General features: G+C 54.4%; 1 protein-coding gene across 4 annotated transcripts in view; it reads right to left on the reverse strand.

The window, feature by feature from the left end:
* Positions 1-6706: 6706 nt before the first annotated feature.
* Positions 6707-15842, reverse strand: part of LMO1 (LIM domain only 1) — a 53398-nt gene continuing 44262 nt past the window's right edge. For 3 of the 4 annotated variants that reach the window (XM_030918207.1, XM_010361264.2, XM_010361263.1), the window contains exons 2-4: positions 12736-12949; positions 9394-9519; positions 6707-7108 (exon numbers count right to left, since the gene is read on the reverse strand). In XM_030918207.1, the coding sequence (XP_030774067.1) occupies positions 7003-7108; positions 9394-9519; positions 12736-12941 (438 nt within the window). In that variant the 5' untranslated portion in view covers positions 12942-12949 and the 3' untranslated portion in view covers positions 6707-7002. Of the gene's footprint in view, positions 7109-9272; positions 9520-12735; positions 12950-15842 lie in introns of all 4 variants that reach the window. The other variant, XR_747760.2, reaches the window with a different exon arrangement.

Consider the following 15842-nt stretch of genomic DNA (forward strand, 5'->3'; position numbering starts at 1 on the left):
TGGGGGGGCTTCTTTGGGGAGCCACCGCTGGAGGTGGGCATGGGTGGGAGGACAAGAGCAGGCCCCTCTCAGGTGGGCAATGTTTTGTAATTAGCCTTAATGAGGAGGGAAGGGTAGTCTATTTCATTGCAGAGAAATGGGATTTTTAAATCATTTTAAGGGCCGCCTCAGCTCTAAAATGGCCTGTAGGGGGACCTCAGAGGGGCCAGTAATTAGCTCTCTTGACTCTAATGAAAGCAGAGGGGCAGGAGGAGGAGTCATCTAATAAGCACGGGGATTAGCTTCCAGAAAGGCCCTAAAAAAGAAGGCAGGTGTGGGAAAGGGTGAAGGACAGGCTTGGGCCAGCAGAGCCCCCGGCTGAGGGGCAGCAGCCCACGGGAACTCAGAGAATGGGGTCCCATGGAACCAGTGCCCACCCCAGCCCTACTTTGTGCAAAGTCACCCTCACTCCTTCACTGTGAGAGAGGCTAGGAATGGATGGTGGCCTGATGTGCCTGGACCAGGAGCAAGGGGCCCTACCGTCACCTTGACTGATTTCAGGAACCGATAGCCCTGAAAGCCCAGGTGAAGCAGGGAGGGGCGTCTCCAGGACCCAGACAAAACAACCGTTCCCTCAGGGGGTGCCTAATGGGCATGTCATTGGCAGCAGACAGGAGCCACCACACCTCGGCCTGTGATGCACAGCTAAGAGAAACCCACCTGCCTCGGCCCACCTCTGGACCCCAGGAGCCAGGAAGGTCCAACAGAGGCCCCAAAGCTGAGCCTCAGCTCCTCCCCCATCAGAACTAACCAGCAGGGCTGAAAGAGGCAAGGGCTGGAGAAAAGGAACAGGAGAGCTGGTCCTGCCAGTTCCCAGTGTCCTGCGGCCCTTAGGGCATTGCACATTCCTGCTTTTACAGTGAATTGTTTTTTCCCCAGAACACTACTATGCTGAGTTTGCAGAGAATCCTGCCTTCTTAATGCATATGCTATACAGGGCAGCCACTCCAAGTGTCCAGAACAATCCCTCTAGAATCCCCAGAAGCCATGGATCTAACCAATGTGTCCTAAGTTCGTGGAATTATGGGGCAGGGAGATTGGTGGTCGAAGCCAAGAACCCAAACCCAATTTCTTGACATTTTAAGGAGTAATGTTTCTTATTAACTGGAAAACAAGGAAGAGAAGCACTGAGCAGGTGTCAGGGCTGAGTGGTTTCCTTTCCTCCACCCACTGTGTGCCCGAGGAGGATCCTTGGCTGGAACGCAAGTCACAGGATGTAGGAGACAGAGCCCTGGGCCAGGCTGAGGGCCAGGAACCCAGGCTCCCAACCCAGGCTGGTTCCAGTGTGCCCCTGGCCATCACTTCATCTCTGGGCCCCCGTTTCCCCAAAGTGAGCCCATCGGATAAGATGGTCTCTAAGGGTGGTGGGCAAGAAACTCTCATCCCTGCCCACTCTCTCCAGCTTCTCCCTGCTGCCCGGCGCTGTCTTTAGCCTGTTATTGATCTTTTTATTTGTTTATTGTCTGTCTCCCTCACTAGACTGTAAACCACACAGAGAATGACCTTGTTCACTTGTGTTTCCATCCCGTAGCCTCCCTCCAGCACCGTGCCTGGCGTATAGCAGGCACCTGACTCATGTCTGTGACAGACTGACAGAGTAATGACGCACTGGGACCTGTCCCACTGATAAACCTTCAGTTCAGGCATGGGACAGGCTGCCTGCACTGCCTCTGCTCAGCATCTGGAATTGTTCATCCCACCCAGTGGCCAGCACAGGCCAGGCCCAGTGACATGCTCATGCAGGATGTGCAGTGAGGAACGTAAGTGTCCGAGGACCCTTCCCCACTGTGCACCAAGCCCTCGCTAGGGCATGCGTTGTAGAGAGAAAAGGGAATGCAGACTGGGAGAGGATCTGGGGGTTTAGTGAAGATAAAATCTACTTCTGGACTCCCAGATCCTTCCACTGCCCAGAGCGGCCTCTAGGTGGCAGTTTCACATGGACTCGAGTCAGACCAGGCCTGAATTCAAGTCCAGATGCTATTGAATATTATTTAACTAGAATGGTTCTTTGAGCCTCAGTTTCTTCAACTGTAAAATGGGGATGATTCAACTGTAAGACAGAGTTGCTGAGAGGCTTAAGCGGGTTGGGCATGTTTTTATGAAAGCCTGCCTTGTCTGGGCTGGATTTCCCCCATTGGTGCCAGCACGCAGTGCCCCTCTCCTGAGAGCTCTCAGATGCCCAGGAGTCGCCTGTGACACAGGACTCTGCTGCGGTGAGCCAGGCCTCAAACCAGCAGACCTAGTGCTGGTTGTATAAAGGAAGGTTCCCAGCAGCAGTTACATGTTCTGGTGTTCACCAGGAGCTGCTGCAGCTGTGAGCACCTCCCATGTGACGGCTCATCTACCACTGGGAGCAGCCTGTGGTGCAGGCACTATCATCAGTCCCCTTTAAAGATGAGGAAAGGCCTAATCTCTAAGATGAAAGCTAAGCAAGCTGCCCCGGGCTGTGCAGCTGCCAAGTGGAGAGCTAGGATCTGCACTCACATAATCTGGCTCCTGGGCCTGTGCATGTAACCATCATGCCACGCTGCCCTTTCCTCCGCACTGCTCTCACCTCACGCCTTCCCTGAAGTTAGAAACTTCTTCTGGGATGCTTTTCCCATTCCCTCCCCCTCTCTCCTTTCCTGCCCTCTGCCTCATTTCTTTCCATCTCCCCCTCTCTGTTTCCATCTCTCTTTCTCTCCCTCCACAACCTATTCGTTCTCATCTCTTCCTCTGTCCCTCTGTGTCTCAGTGCTCTGTCGCTGATCCCTGATCCCACCTAGTACCTGGCAGATGGGCCGGGGTCTCAGGGATCAGGGTGGCAGCCGGAGAAAGAGGGCCCAGGTAATCATGAGGACCTCTCTGGCCCCTTGTCAGGAGAGCCCTTCAGTTCCCCCAGTGCAGCAGGCATACCCATTAGAACAACAAATGTGGCCCAAGAACTGCCTCAGTTCCCTAGCACCTTTGAACTCTGGAAGACAAAACTGGACTTGCTGGAACTTCAGGAAACCCCAGAGCTGTCCCCTACCCCCACCCCAACAGGCTTCACTATGCTTCCAGAGCAGATCCAGGAGGTAAGAGTCTGCAAAGAAAGCCCCAGGCAGGAGCCCCTGAACCAGCTCCTCTCTGGAATGTGGTGTCCTGGAGAAGGCATGGGGACCACGGAGGCACAGACCCCAGCCCAGGTGCCACAGGCAGCCAATGGGCTCTGGAACCTCTGAGGGGCCCAGGCTTTCTTGGCAAAGGCAACAAGCTCTGCAAAACCCAGTGCCAGGGGGATAGTCCGGGGACCTGGCTGTTTGTCCTGGGCTCAGAGCACATAAGCTCAGACAGCTGGGGTCTAGGCAGCACCCACTGGAAGTCTTGAGTGTTGTGCAGCCTGGGCATCTGAAGAGAGGGAGAAACTGGTGTTTGGGGGAACCCTGGCACACAAGAGACTTTCCATCAACTCTCATGAAGGAGAAGGATGCTGCCCTAGAATAAAAATCCTGGCCATGAATGGTCTCTGACAGCTTTAAGGGAAAGAGCAATTGTCTCCTTGTAGAGATGAGATCTCCCAGGCAGGAATGTCATGTGGATTGTGCCTGTGGCCTCCGCATGTCTCATGAGGTGGGGGAAGGTTTCTGGGAGCAGGCCCAGGAGGAGACAGGATTCATAGGAGATTTCATAATGAGCTCTGCAGCAGTGTTAAGATTGGAATCAAACTTCTTTCCAAACATGGGCTGCGCAGTCCAGCTTCAGGCCAAGGAGTGGGAGCATAAGCAGGTGCCATATTTCCTGGGTTCAGGCCCCCTGTTAGGGTATCTCTTCCCCAGGCCACCAAGGAAGGCAGGGAGAGGGGATGAGGTCCCAAGATCTGGCTGGAGGAAAGGGAGATTTGTGCACAGCTATGGTTCAATGCTGGCCCACATTCCCCACCGCCCACATGCCCCAGGCTGAGATGCGAGCTGCTGCAGCCTCTAACAGTTCACACTCAGCTGTCCCTCCCTGCACCAATCATCTGTGGTGGGTGTAACCCCCAAGGAGAGCCAAGTCCACACAATTCATGGCCTACACTTAACCAAGTTTCTCCTTTTCAGTGATGGGGGAGAAATTCAGGCTTCTCCTGTGTCACCCTTGGGTGTTCCAGGGTGTTGTGAATTCTCTCCAGGTGCATAATCCCCGACCTTGGTAGCCATTCCCACTATCCCAGTTGCTCTGTTACAGAATGAACTTGGTCTCTCTCTGCTTCCTCCCTACCCTCTTATCAGTTTCACACTTGCTAAGATGAGGCCCATGTGGCCTCTTCTTTGGGATATCTGTGGACTGATACTGGACTTTCTGGGTGAGGGTCTCCTACTGAGGATCTCATGATGTCCACAGTGCTGACTGTAGCTCATGTAACCACAGCACTTCACAGTGTAGATCTGGGGCCCGTGGCTGACCTGGGAATCAGATCATCCCCATTTCCCAGATGAGACGGTGAGAGAGCAATAACTGGGTCCATGATGCCAGACTTGGCAAATTCCATACCATGTTGAGCTGGGGAAGTCTGTTGACAAGGTCTGGGGTGGGCAGGATGGGGCTGGGGTCTTCTTAGAAGGCCAGCTCTGTTCTTGGGGCCTTGCAAACCCCGCCTGCCTGAGTTTGACTCTATCTCATTGTGAGTGAATTAATTGTTGTGCAACCTAGAGTGGTGAGACAAGTTAATTACATAATTGCCGCAAAATGACATGTTATTTCATGGCTGCAATATGGTAACTCTGTTGGAAACAATTGTAATTGCCCAGAAACTGCATTCGAGTGGCTCTGTTATCTCTCGATAACCATGTAATTAACTTGTGTTATAACTTTATCTACAGCAAACTCGAAGTAAGAGTTGGGGCCCTTGGGTTGGGCACAGCCATCCTAGACCTAAGGGTCCAGGGAGAGTCTGGCACTGGGGACTGTGCTACAATGCAGGAAAATCATTTGCTTTTTCATGTTGAGCAAGAAAATTCTTCATTGTAAACTCCAGCCCTCTGTGTCTCTCCTCACTCAAACTCCTTCACAATCCCATGTGCTCACATACAGACAGCTCCCAGTTTCACCATCTCCTTGAACCCATGGCTCACACAAACACCCACTGCAGCCAGATCCACCGGCCTTCGCCTCTCTTCTCGCACATACAGGGTGCAGCTCCTTCACAGAAACCGGATGCCCCCAAAGTTGAGAACTCCTGCCCCAGGATCCTCGACTCTAGCAATCCCTTTTCACAAACTGGGCCAATGACCACAAAACCACAACTTGGAGAGGTAGCCTCCTGCAAGCCCCCAGGAGGGCCCCACCATCTTTTCAGTTTCAAGTGGAGGAGTAGGCCTGGGGAGGGTGAGGTGGGAATCCAGCCTAGCCTAGCCCAGCCCAGCCCAGCCCATTCCCTACCCAGGAGCAGGCAGGGCTTGAGGCAGTAGTCTGGCTCCATGTGCCCTGGGCTCTGGGCTATGGCTAGGGTGAAAATAGCCCCTGGGAAGGAGGAGGGAGTGGCCTGATAGTGAGGGAGCCTGTCTGTGCAGCTATTTCTGTCTAGGCTGGGGACTCAAGAAGCCTCTCTTTCTAATATTGCCCAGTGAGAAGGTACCTTTACAGTTCCAGACTTTGTGCTTGGCACTGTGGCTGCAGCCAAGACCAAGACAGCACCCCTGCTGCCTTGAGTGAATCTAGCTCAGCGGGGGAGGTGGAGAACGCCCTGATGTCTGCCTGTCTGCTGCAGCTCTGGCTGGAGGTGAGTGATGGGGCTTGCCCACCTCCACCTCTCCTGCCTGTCTCTGCCTACACACTTGTCTACTTGTGTGTCCATCCTTCCTGCCTGCAGCACATATCTGTCTGACCATATGTGCATTGACTTGTCCATCCATGACTCTCTTAAGTCATCACAAGTGGCCTTGTGTCCCCCAGAGGGAACTGGCCTGTCCCAGGTCTCCGCACAGCATTCTGTCCTCACAATGATGTGCTTTGTTTTCCTGGCTTTCCCCGCAACATGGCTTCCACTTTCCACCCCCACAGCAGGCTCCCCAAGGGCAGGGACAGTGTCTGATCTATGATTCATTCTCACATCTGATTTGCTCCAGGACACCCCCGGTTGCAGCATGGGATTGAGACATGGAGTTTGTGGAGGTTTGCTGACTGAATAAATGGATGCCTCCAGACTGCATGGGCTGAGTTGAAAGGAAACAGGATTTTTCTTGCTCACTCAGAAGAGCAGAAAGCTGGGCCCCAGCTGCTCGCAGAGACAACAAGTACTGTCCGTCACCCTAAAAGGGAAGAGAGGTTTCAGCACGGTGCTCCCATGGCAGAGGACACAAGATTTGTGGTCCTACTGGGGAAAAAGTCAGAGCTGGGTCTCCATCTGTGCCCTCAGTTGGGGGTCTCAACAGAGGGGATGGAACACAGGGTAGGGAAGGCTTCATCTTGCCCCTTTTCTTGGGGACCTACTCAGGGCCAGAGTGTGTGCTCTCCCAGAGGAAAGATGCCCCAGGTCTCACCTCTGGCTGGGGCTGGGGTCTCTGAGTTGTCTCGTTCCTCCCAGCTTCTTCCCCTAAAGCCAGCCTGTTGCTCCCCTGCCCAGCAACAGCACATGCCGGAGACCCCCACCCTGCTCTGTGCTCTGCCCTTGAGAGGCAGAGGGGAGGGGCCCCAGGTCTGTGTCAGTCATGTGAACAACGCAGAGTAACCTCCCGGAAACATTCATAAGTTTAATCCACGCCAGTAATAAAATCGCATTACATTTCTCATAAAATAAATGTTCCCATTTATATACAGAAGACAGACTGTACAGGCCCGGCCTGGCCCCAGGAGGGGTCATACACAGACGGGCGGTGGTGGAGGAGGAAGGGCCGTCCCTCCCATCGAGGACGGAGAAGTTCTAATGTGGCAGGAGAGTGACTGGCCAGCCTGCACTGGCAGAGTGGCTGGCCGGCCGGCCAGGCGGGTGGACAGACGGGCCTGGAGGCCAGGCGCCGGGTGTTACTGAACTTGGGATTCAAAGGTGCCATTGAGCTGCCCCTCCTCATAGTCCATCTGACACAAGATCATGTTGTTCTTCAGGAAGAATTTGTCTCCCACACAAAATCTAGAAAATCCAAGCGAGAGAGAGAAGCCATGGGAAGGTCCCAGTGGGTAAGGGGGAGCTGCAGACAGAACCCAGCCTGGCCTAGGAGGTGGGCTATGTTGGAGGTGGTGGGGGAAGTTTGTTCCTTGAACCTTCCAGAGGGGACTGCCTAAAGTCCCCACAGCATACCTGGGCAATTCCCCCAGGCCAGCCCCAACCTTGGCCAGGCCCTGTAGCCTGGGGTGGTAGGACAGACAGACAGTTGGGCCACAGGCCTCCACAGTCAGGTCTCCTGTGGAGGTGAGTGTAGGGTTAGGGGGGTTGGTGGAGAGGTGCAGGAACAGCCTACCCCAGTCCCAGAGAGGGAGAAAGGGAAAGGACAAACAGAAAAAGACCAAAGAGGGAGACAGATGGAGAAAGGCAGAAATGAGGCCGGGCACAGTGGCTCATGCCTGTAATCCCAACACTTTGGGAGGCTGAGGTGGGTGGATCACAAGGTCAGGAGTTCAAGACCAGCCTGACCAAGGTGGTGAAACCCCATCTCTACTAAAAATACAAAAAAACTGTAGCTGGTCATGGTGGTGGGCATCTCTAATCCCAGCTACTTGGGAGGCTGAGGCAAAGAATTGCTTGAACCTGGGAGGCAGAGGTTGCAGTGAGCCGAGATCACACCACTGCACTCCAACCTAGGCAACAGAGTAAGACTCAGTCTCAAAAAAAAAAAAAAAAAAAAAAAAAAAAAAAAAAAAAAAAGGCAGAGATGGGTAAGGAGGGAGGGATAAAATGGTTGTTTTTTTCCATCCCTCTATCCCTCTCCCCAATTTAAGAGGATGGCTCAGTACAGGGCATTCTTCCTCTAAACAAAATCGGTAGGTTACCTAAAGCATCCTTCTAGGAGATGACCCTGTTCCAGTATCTCCTTTCCTACCCAAGGAAGACCCTTCGTTGGTCTCCTAGTCCTCCCCAAGTAATGGAAGATTCCAGTCCTTTCCCTAAAGATGTCCCCAGGGTGGGTGAAGCCTTTAGTGAGACCCCAAGGATCGCTGGCCTAGTTCCAGCAGATTCCAGTCACACCACCAGGTGGCGCTGTAAGTTCACTGAGCCCTCCTAGCACCAGGTCTGGCCAGAGCCCCCAGCCAGACCAGCGTGCCCTGTAGGTCCCTCTGAACCTCACTTCAGGGAGCACTTGTATGCGTTCCTACCTGACCTGGGAGCTCCTGAGAAAAGTGCCTGCCTTCTGGTGCTAGGCCCCAGCCAGGACTGAAGGGCTCTGGCTCCTTAAGTCCCCAGGGACTCCCACAGGGCTAGGGCACAGAGTTGGGGACAAGAGACCAGAAAAGAGGCTGGGCTGGAACCAGAATCACAAGGGTTGGGTGAGGAGAGAGTGGCCACTCCCTAAGGGGACTTTGCCCTCCAGATTTGGGAACCCCTTCTCACTGGAACGTACATGCACACACATACACATACTACACACTGGGTACGGGGGTGGGAGGATACGTCATCCCATGCACGTGCACATTTCAAACACATATACAGACTGGGCGCGGTGGCTCACACCTGTAATCCCAGCAATCTGGGAGGCAGAGGTGGGCGGATAACCTGAGATCAGGAGTTCAAGACCAGCCTGGCCAACATGGTGAAACCCCATTTCTACTAAAAACACACACACAAAAAGAAAAGAAAAAAAAAATTAGCCGGGTGTCGTGGCACACGCCTGTAGTCCCAGCTACTTGGGAGGTTGAGGCAGGAGAATCACTTGAACCCGGGAGGCAGAGGTTGCCGTAAGCCAAGATTGTGAGATCACGCCACTGCACCCCAGCATGGGCAACAGAGTGAGACTGTATCTCAAAAAATAAAATAAAACATGTATGCACATGCATACTCACCTCATCATGCACACACATTGCACATACACATACACTCCCATTTAAAAACACATGTACAAATGCATATTAATTCCATCATGCACATGTGCCCACTTGCACATGACATTTACAAATACAAATGCATGCACATGCACACTCGCTATGCATACACAGTAAACTCATGCACGCCTTCATTATATTCACACAGAAATGTGCCACACAGATGTGCACATCCAGTATTAAAGTGCACACATTTGGCTACCAAGCTTACACACACACAAAACACATAAAGCACATGCACGCTCATAACCTGCACGCACCACCACATACACACATGCAACCCGCATTTGCTTGCATGCCTCCACCGTGCTCCCGGCCCATCCCAGCAGGCCTCAGACTGGCATCTGGGGAGTGTGTTGGGTCTGCCAGTCCAGCACTGACCTCTGGTTGCAGAGCTGGCAGGCGAAGCAGTCGAGGTGATACACGTTATCCCGGGCCCGCATCACCATCTCGAAGGCTGGGATCAGCTTGCTGCAAGCAGCACAGTTCCCTGTAGTACCAAAGAGCCTGCCGAGGGAAGGGTGCAGAGGACTCAGCAGCATTCTGGGGAGCTGGGTGGGCAGGGGGAAAGGAGTTGTCTCCATCCAGGGTCCTTCCCATCCTCCAACTTGTGGGCTCGGCAGGTGGGCTCATGCAATAGGATGAGAGCACTGAGCGCAGCATCTAGATTCCGCCCAGACATCAGGCTGCCAAGAAATCGGCACATCCCCTTCCAGGGAGGGTGTGTAGGGGGTCAGGAGTCGGCTGTCACTGCCTATCCCAAGGCCCCCTCCCAGGCTCCCACAAGGGTCCTCAAGCCCCGGAGCCACCAAGAGAATCCTAGGCTGGGCCCTGAGCAAGGGATCCAGAACCACACAAGCCTGAATTTCAGGAGCAGAATGTGAATCTTGGGTTGTGTGCCCTCAGGCAAGTCAGTGAGTCTCTCTGAGCCTCATTTAAGTCATCTATAAAACAAAGTCCGAAACATACCCTTCACGGGGTAGTTGTGAAACTTGTTGTAAATTCTCAGTCATGACAAACTAAGCAGCCCCCTAGGTAGTGTTCACTGTGTGTCAGCCACTATTCTAAGAACTTTACAAAGATTAACTCTTAATCCTCACAGCAAACCTAGGAGGTGGTACTATTGTTATTCCCCATTTTAAAGATTTAAAAAATGAATCACAGAGAAACAACTTGGACAGTCACAGGGCGTTGGTCAAGAAGGCATGCTCTAAACTACTGTGTGACATGCTTTTCCCACCTTTGACGTTACAGTGTTTATTATTCTATTTTTTTAAAATACAGATGGGGTCTAACTATGTTGGCCAGGCTGTTCTTGAACTCCTGGCCTTAAGTGATCCTCCTGCCTCAGCCTCCCAAAGTGCTGGGACTACAGGCGTGAGCCACTGTGCCTTGACAAAATTAAAGTGTTTTATTAAATCCTTTTTCCATGACAAACTCACTGTTTCATTTGCCTAGGTCCCTTTTTTTTTTCCTTTCTCTGAACCTCAGTTTATCCTTCTGTAAAATAGGGATGTATGATGCTATTCAAAGATGCTATAAAACAGAACTGATGCCCAAAGGAAGCACCAAGGACATCTGGCACAAATGCCTCTTTGAGGCAGGCATCCCTCCTCTCATCTGCTGGCTGTAAAGCTCTAGGGACAGGGAGTTTACTCCCTCCCCATGCAGGCCAGCCCTTGGCTGGATGTCCCAAAGGTCTGAGCCATCCCAGCTCCTCCTTGCTTCTTTCCTACACACAGACAGAGCAAGCCCCAAGTGAGGCAAGGAGGCTGAGAAGAGGGGGGCCCCTCTAATCCCCAATTTGTCCAGCTCATGCTGAGGCGCCTGCAGATGAGCTTGGCTCTATTATTCATCAGCTTGAGCTGCCTGGTGGCTCAGATTAAGGCAGACAAAGGCTGGGCCACAGCATCTGCCTGCCAAGAGGGGCTTTTCTTGCCATCAGCCCAGGAACAGTTGCTGCAGAGGGCGCAGGCTCTGGACAGCCATTCTCCCGGCCTGAGCAGCTCAAGGAAGCCACGCTCCTATCCCAGCCCACTGGTCTAGCTGGTCCTACAGTCATTCCTTGCCTCTGCCAGAGGAAAAAAAAAATTACCTTCCATCCCTAGTAGCTGGCAGGGCCCTGTATGCTTGTGGGCGCTTTTTCCTGATAAGCCCATTCTGCACTGTGGCCTCTGTCTCCAAGTCATGTGGGCCCATCACACGGTCTGCCATGTTGTCCTAACCTGGTAGGGTCAGCCCCTGGGTGATGCCCTAAACCTCCAGACATGGAGGCCCCTTCTAGGTCCTCAAGGGGTGAATCCCCAGGAACATTCTTTTCTTTTTTGAGACAGGGTCTTGCTGTCACCTAAGCTGGAGTGCAGCGGCGCGATCACAGCTCACTGCAGCCTCAAACTCCTGGGCTCAAGCAATCCTTCCACTTCAGCCTCCTGAGTAGCTGGGACTACAGGCGTACAGCCACTACACCTGGCTCTTTTTTTTTTCGTAGAAACAGGGTTTCACCATGTTGTCCAGGGTTGGTCTCGAACTCCTGAACTGGAGCCATCTGCCTGCCTTGGCCTCCCAAAGTGCTGGAATTATAGGCATGAGCCACCACGCCTAGTCTGAACATTCTTCCTTAACCCCTGCTCCTGGTCTCAGCCTCTCCCCTCCAGCCCTGGCAAGGAGCATTAAGTCACAGATTCTGTTTTACTACATCACTTTTAAATGCAGGTGTTAAAAGAGAAGGTGCAGGCAGGTCAGTCAAAGAATCTTTGGGGAAGTGGGGGAGCTTCCACTGATAACCTCCCCCTTGCAACATGCCCAGACCTGGGCAGAGGGAGCCCCATGAAGCCCTTGCCCTGACCTGTTAATTAATGCGATGAGCCCTCCTTCCCCACAAGCCCGGCCACCATCCAGCAGCCTGTGACAGAGCCAAATGCAGGTGCTGGGCCTCAGCCAAGGCCCTGCTTTGTGGCCTCCTTCCAGCCTTGCTGATGTCGTAAATGGCCTCAGGGAGGGTTAATTGGGGGAGGCGGCCCCAGGGAATGGGATCCAGGTTGTAGGGAGGGTGAGTTAGAGCTCAGAGGAATGCAAGGCAGGGAAACATTGTTCTTTCACCCTTCACGGGGAAATAAACTGAGGCTAGGAGAAGATTAGGAGCCAAAGGCTCAGAGCTAGTTCCAACCCAGGTCTTGAAGCTCCAGCATCAGTGGCCCTGCTCCTAGGATATGGCTGCCTGCCAGTTTCCATGGGCAAATGGATGCCTGCTCCTAAGGACCACCTGGAAAGGAAAGTTGGACACCGGGAGAGGGAAGAAGACTGCATTAGGGAGGAGGGGCCCAGGGAAGTCAAAGCTTCCACACCTGTTCTCAAAGCCCCTCTGAAGTATCCCCTCCCAGATTCCAGATCAGGTGGGTCAGAAGCACCTGGCCAAGGCAGGGGGTGGGGGGCGGTGGGGGGAGCAAGGCTGGGGCCCTCGGAAAGCTTAACTTAGGAGCCCCAGGTTATAAATGCCTGCCCTGAACCTGTGCTGAGCACTGAGTCCAAGGGCATAAAGACCTGGGCCTTCCCTCAGGTAACTTCTCAGGTATCTGGGGCAAGCAGGGCAGGGGCAGGACAGTCAAGAATGGGGGGACACACAGGATACTGGGTCTAGGGCCGGGGCACAGTAACACTGGGGCTGAGGATGGGGGGCTTTCTGAGCAAGACAAGGGCTTGTGAGGCCAGGGGTCGGCAGCCCACCTCAGGTAGTCGCGTCGGCACAGGATGAGGTTGGCCTTGGTGTAGAGGGTGGAGCCCACCTCGCCCAGGCGACAGTCACAGCAGGCACACTTGAGGCAGTCTTCGTGCCAGTACTTGTCCAATGCCTTCAGCAGATAGCGGTCCTTGATCTTGCGGTTACAGCCCGCGCAACCCTTCTGCTTCCCTTTGGGCTGAACGGAGAGCATCGGCACGCCTGCAGACGGACAGACAGACAGGAACGCAGGATGGGCCCCATAGCTCTAGGCCTCAAGGAATATCCCCCAAGAATGGGGAGCTCACTGCTTCTCTCTGCTGCCCCCTCTAGGTTTGGGGCTCCCAGGAGCCCTCACTTCCTCCCCAGTAACCTCTTTCCCTGGCTCTGGGTCCTGTCCTTTGGGCTGCGTGGCACAGCCTGTTTCCCTGGCCCTGTGAAGGTCCCTCCAGAGGCTGCTCTGCTCAAGGCATGCACAGACCCCAGGACTAGCCTCCCTGAGCTGTTCTTCCCCACCCTGGCCTCTATCCCCTGTGCGGTCTCCCCTGGAGAAGCCTGAAGCTCGCCTTGTGAAGCCACCATTGCATTGGCTCTTTCAGCAATAAGCCTAAGAAATGTAGTCTCCTCAGGCCCATGAGGTCCTCTAGAACCCCCAGATCTTTTTGCCAACTCATGTTTCTCCAGCTGAAATGCTACAGCCTCTTGGTCTATCCATGTAGAGCTGTGAAGGCATCAAGAAGGAAGTGAGACACTCTTGGGACACTCCCAGGAGGGAGCAGAGGCTCTGGGGCTCCTGGCAGGTAACGGGGGGCAGCTGGCAGGGCCTGGCTGGGGCTCCCCTTGGGAATGCTTCACACCTCACCTGCCCTGGCCTGGGGGAGGGCAGGCTCTGAGCCTCTGGATCCTTCCTCATTCTACCAGGATTAGGATCTCTCAGCCATCAGCACCTCCCAGCGTCCATACCGGCTTCCCAACATACACACAGGCACCAAGTACAAAGGGCCCAACGTGATGTTCACCACAGAGCAGAGCCTCCCGTCGCAGCAGGTGAGCATGTGTGCTCACGCACACCCCTCACACACAGGCACGATGTGCAGGTGTGGGCATGAAGTGACAGAGGCATGGATTCCTATTCCCTTCTCCTGGGACTACAGGGACAGTTGAGGAGGAGATGGGGACAGATGTTGTCCAGTAGCCTGGACATCCATATGGACCTGTGAGGCTGGGAGGGAAGTGGAGAGGACCTCAGAAGCCCTGCTCTGTGACTTTACAGGCCTGTGGGAGTTGCCTGAGAATCCTTTGAAGACAGGGAGGGTGTGCATACTCTGTTCCTGACCAAGGTGCAGGCTGGATAGGGGCCCATCCCTCCCCATCTCCCCGGCTTTCCAACACTCCCATGGAGTCGGTCCTTCTACTGGCCCTGTCCTCTCCAAAGGGCTCCTGCTCTCCGCAGGGCTCTGGCCTTCCTCCCATCCCCTGGTGTCGCTCCCATTCCCAGCCCTCCTCACTGCCCTCAACCCAGAGTCTGAAGGGGTAGGCTGCTTCCCTTCCTTTTGCTTCCCCCCTCCTTGGGCGTCAGGGGAGGACCAGCCACAAGAGGCCTTGGTCTCAGAATCCACAGATGTAAGGTCAGAAGAGCCCTCAGAGTTCTTCCAGTTAAATGCTCTCATTCTACAGATGGGGAACCTAAGGCTCAGACAGTTACAGGGCATTGAGTCAGCCACCATCAAGCTGGCCCCAGGGCTCCTTCCCCTCTCCTGTGCTCACTGTCAGCCCAGCTGGCTCCTCAGACTTCTCCTGGACAGGTGAGGCTGGGGAGCAGGCACTCACCCACAGGCTGCAGTGCGCAGGGCCAGTGGGCTCCCTCCTCCTCCTCCGTCCAGTCCCCGCAGGGCCTGTCTGTTAGCTGGGGAGTTTGCTGCCTAATTTCCTTAATGCAGTTCTAAAGGTTAATTGGTCTGAGAGAGGGATGGGGTACAGGATGACTCTGTCCTCGGGCCTGCTTGTGTCTCTTCCAGCAGGGCCCAGCTGGCACAGAGCTCTGAAAGAGCCGAAGGAAGGCAGCTGGGGAGCAGGTACCCCTGAGAACTAAAGGGGTCTGCAAGGCTCCTTCCAAGTCCTGGCCTACAGGGAGGTGTGGGGACATGGGGGAGGAGTTAAAATAGCTGGATGGGGAAATGAGGGCCTCCCAGGGTAGGACCTGGACCAGGGTAGGGCTCCAAGGGCAGGACCTTTGTCCCTAGGCCCTGTGCAGGGAGCGTGCAGCCAACAGAGCTATGCATTCAAAAACCGACTGGGAAGATCTTGGGCCAGGCCCCCACTACAGCCCCTACAAGGCTCACATTCCTTTTGCTCAGCCAGGCTCATGGCAGGCCTGGCTCCCTTCCCAGCAGTCCTGAGCCCCTCCCAGGACTCTATATTTGGGCTATTACCAGAACATGGGTGAATGGCTGGAACCTCTGTACTCAGGGGAGACCCTAGCCCACTAAATTATAGCCTAGCATGAAGGGAGACAGTGAGAGAGCCCAGCACTTGAAGCAGCTGTCCCAGTCTCTCTTCTATCTACCCTGGCTCTTGGACAGGCTGGTCTTCCAAGCTCGGACCCTAGCATGTTTGTCCTGGCTCCTGCAGGGCTGAGAACTCCAGCACTAGTCGACAGTCTCTCCACTGGAGGGATCTGGCACCTACAGGGCCCTGTGGAAGCCATGAGGGGTGAAGCTACCAGCTGCCGCAAGTCCCCCTCCCCACTGCCTGTGCCCAGGCTGGCCTCTGCACAGGCAGGTTACCTTAAGACCTGGACACCCCTCTTCCGGGATGCTGAACTGATTCCTGGCTCTGGAAAACTCTTCCTTCCTCATGGGACATCCATGCTGTGTCTGCTCTCACCAGGCTGATCCAGGAGACTTGAAAACACTCCCGGAAAGGTGGAGGGGCTTTCAGGAGGGGCTCTGCAGTCTCCTGTTCCCCAGATGGAGGGATCAGCTCCCCACAGGGTCAGGGCCCTCCCTCCTGCTCTGCCTCCCCCATTCCCACCTAGCCCTCCCCCGCACAATCCGCCAGCCTGCCCTTCTGCAGACACCTCTTCCCTCCCTCCTTCCCCAGCCTGGCTCTGGGA

The sequence above is a fragment of the Rhinopithecus roxellana genome, chromosome 15, assembly GCF_007565055.1.
Source record: "Rhinopithecus roxellana isolate Shanxi Qingling chromosome 15, ASM756505v1, whole genome shotgun sequence".
Lineage (NCBI taxonomy): Eukaryota > Metazoa > Chordata > Mammalia > Primates > Cercopithecidae > Rhinopithecus > Rhinopithecus roxellana.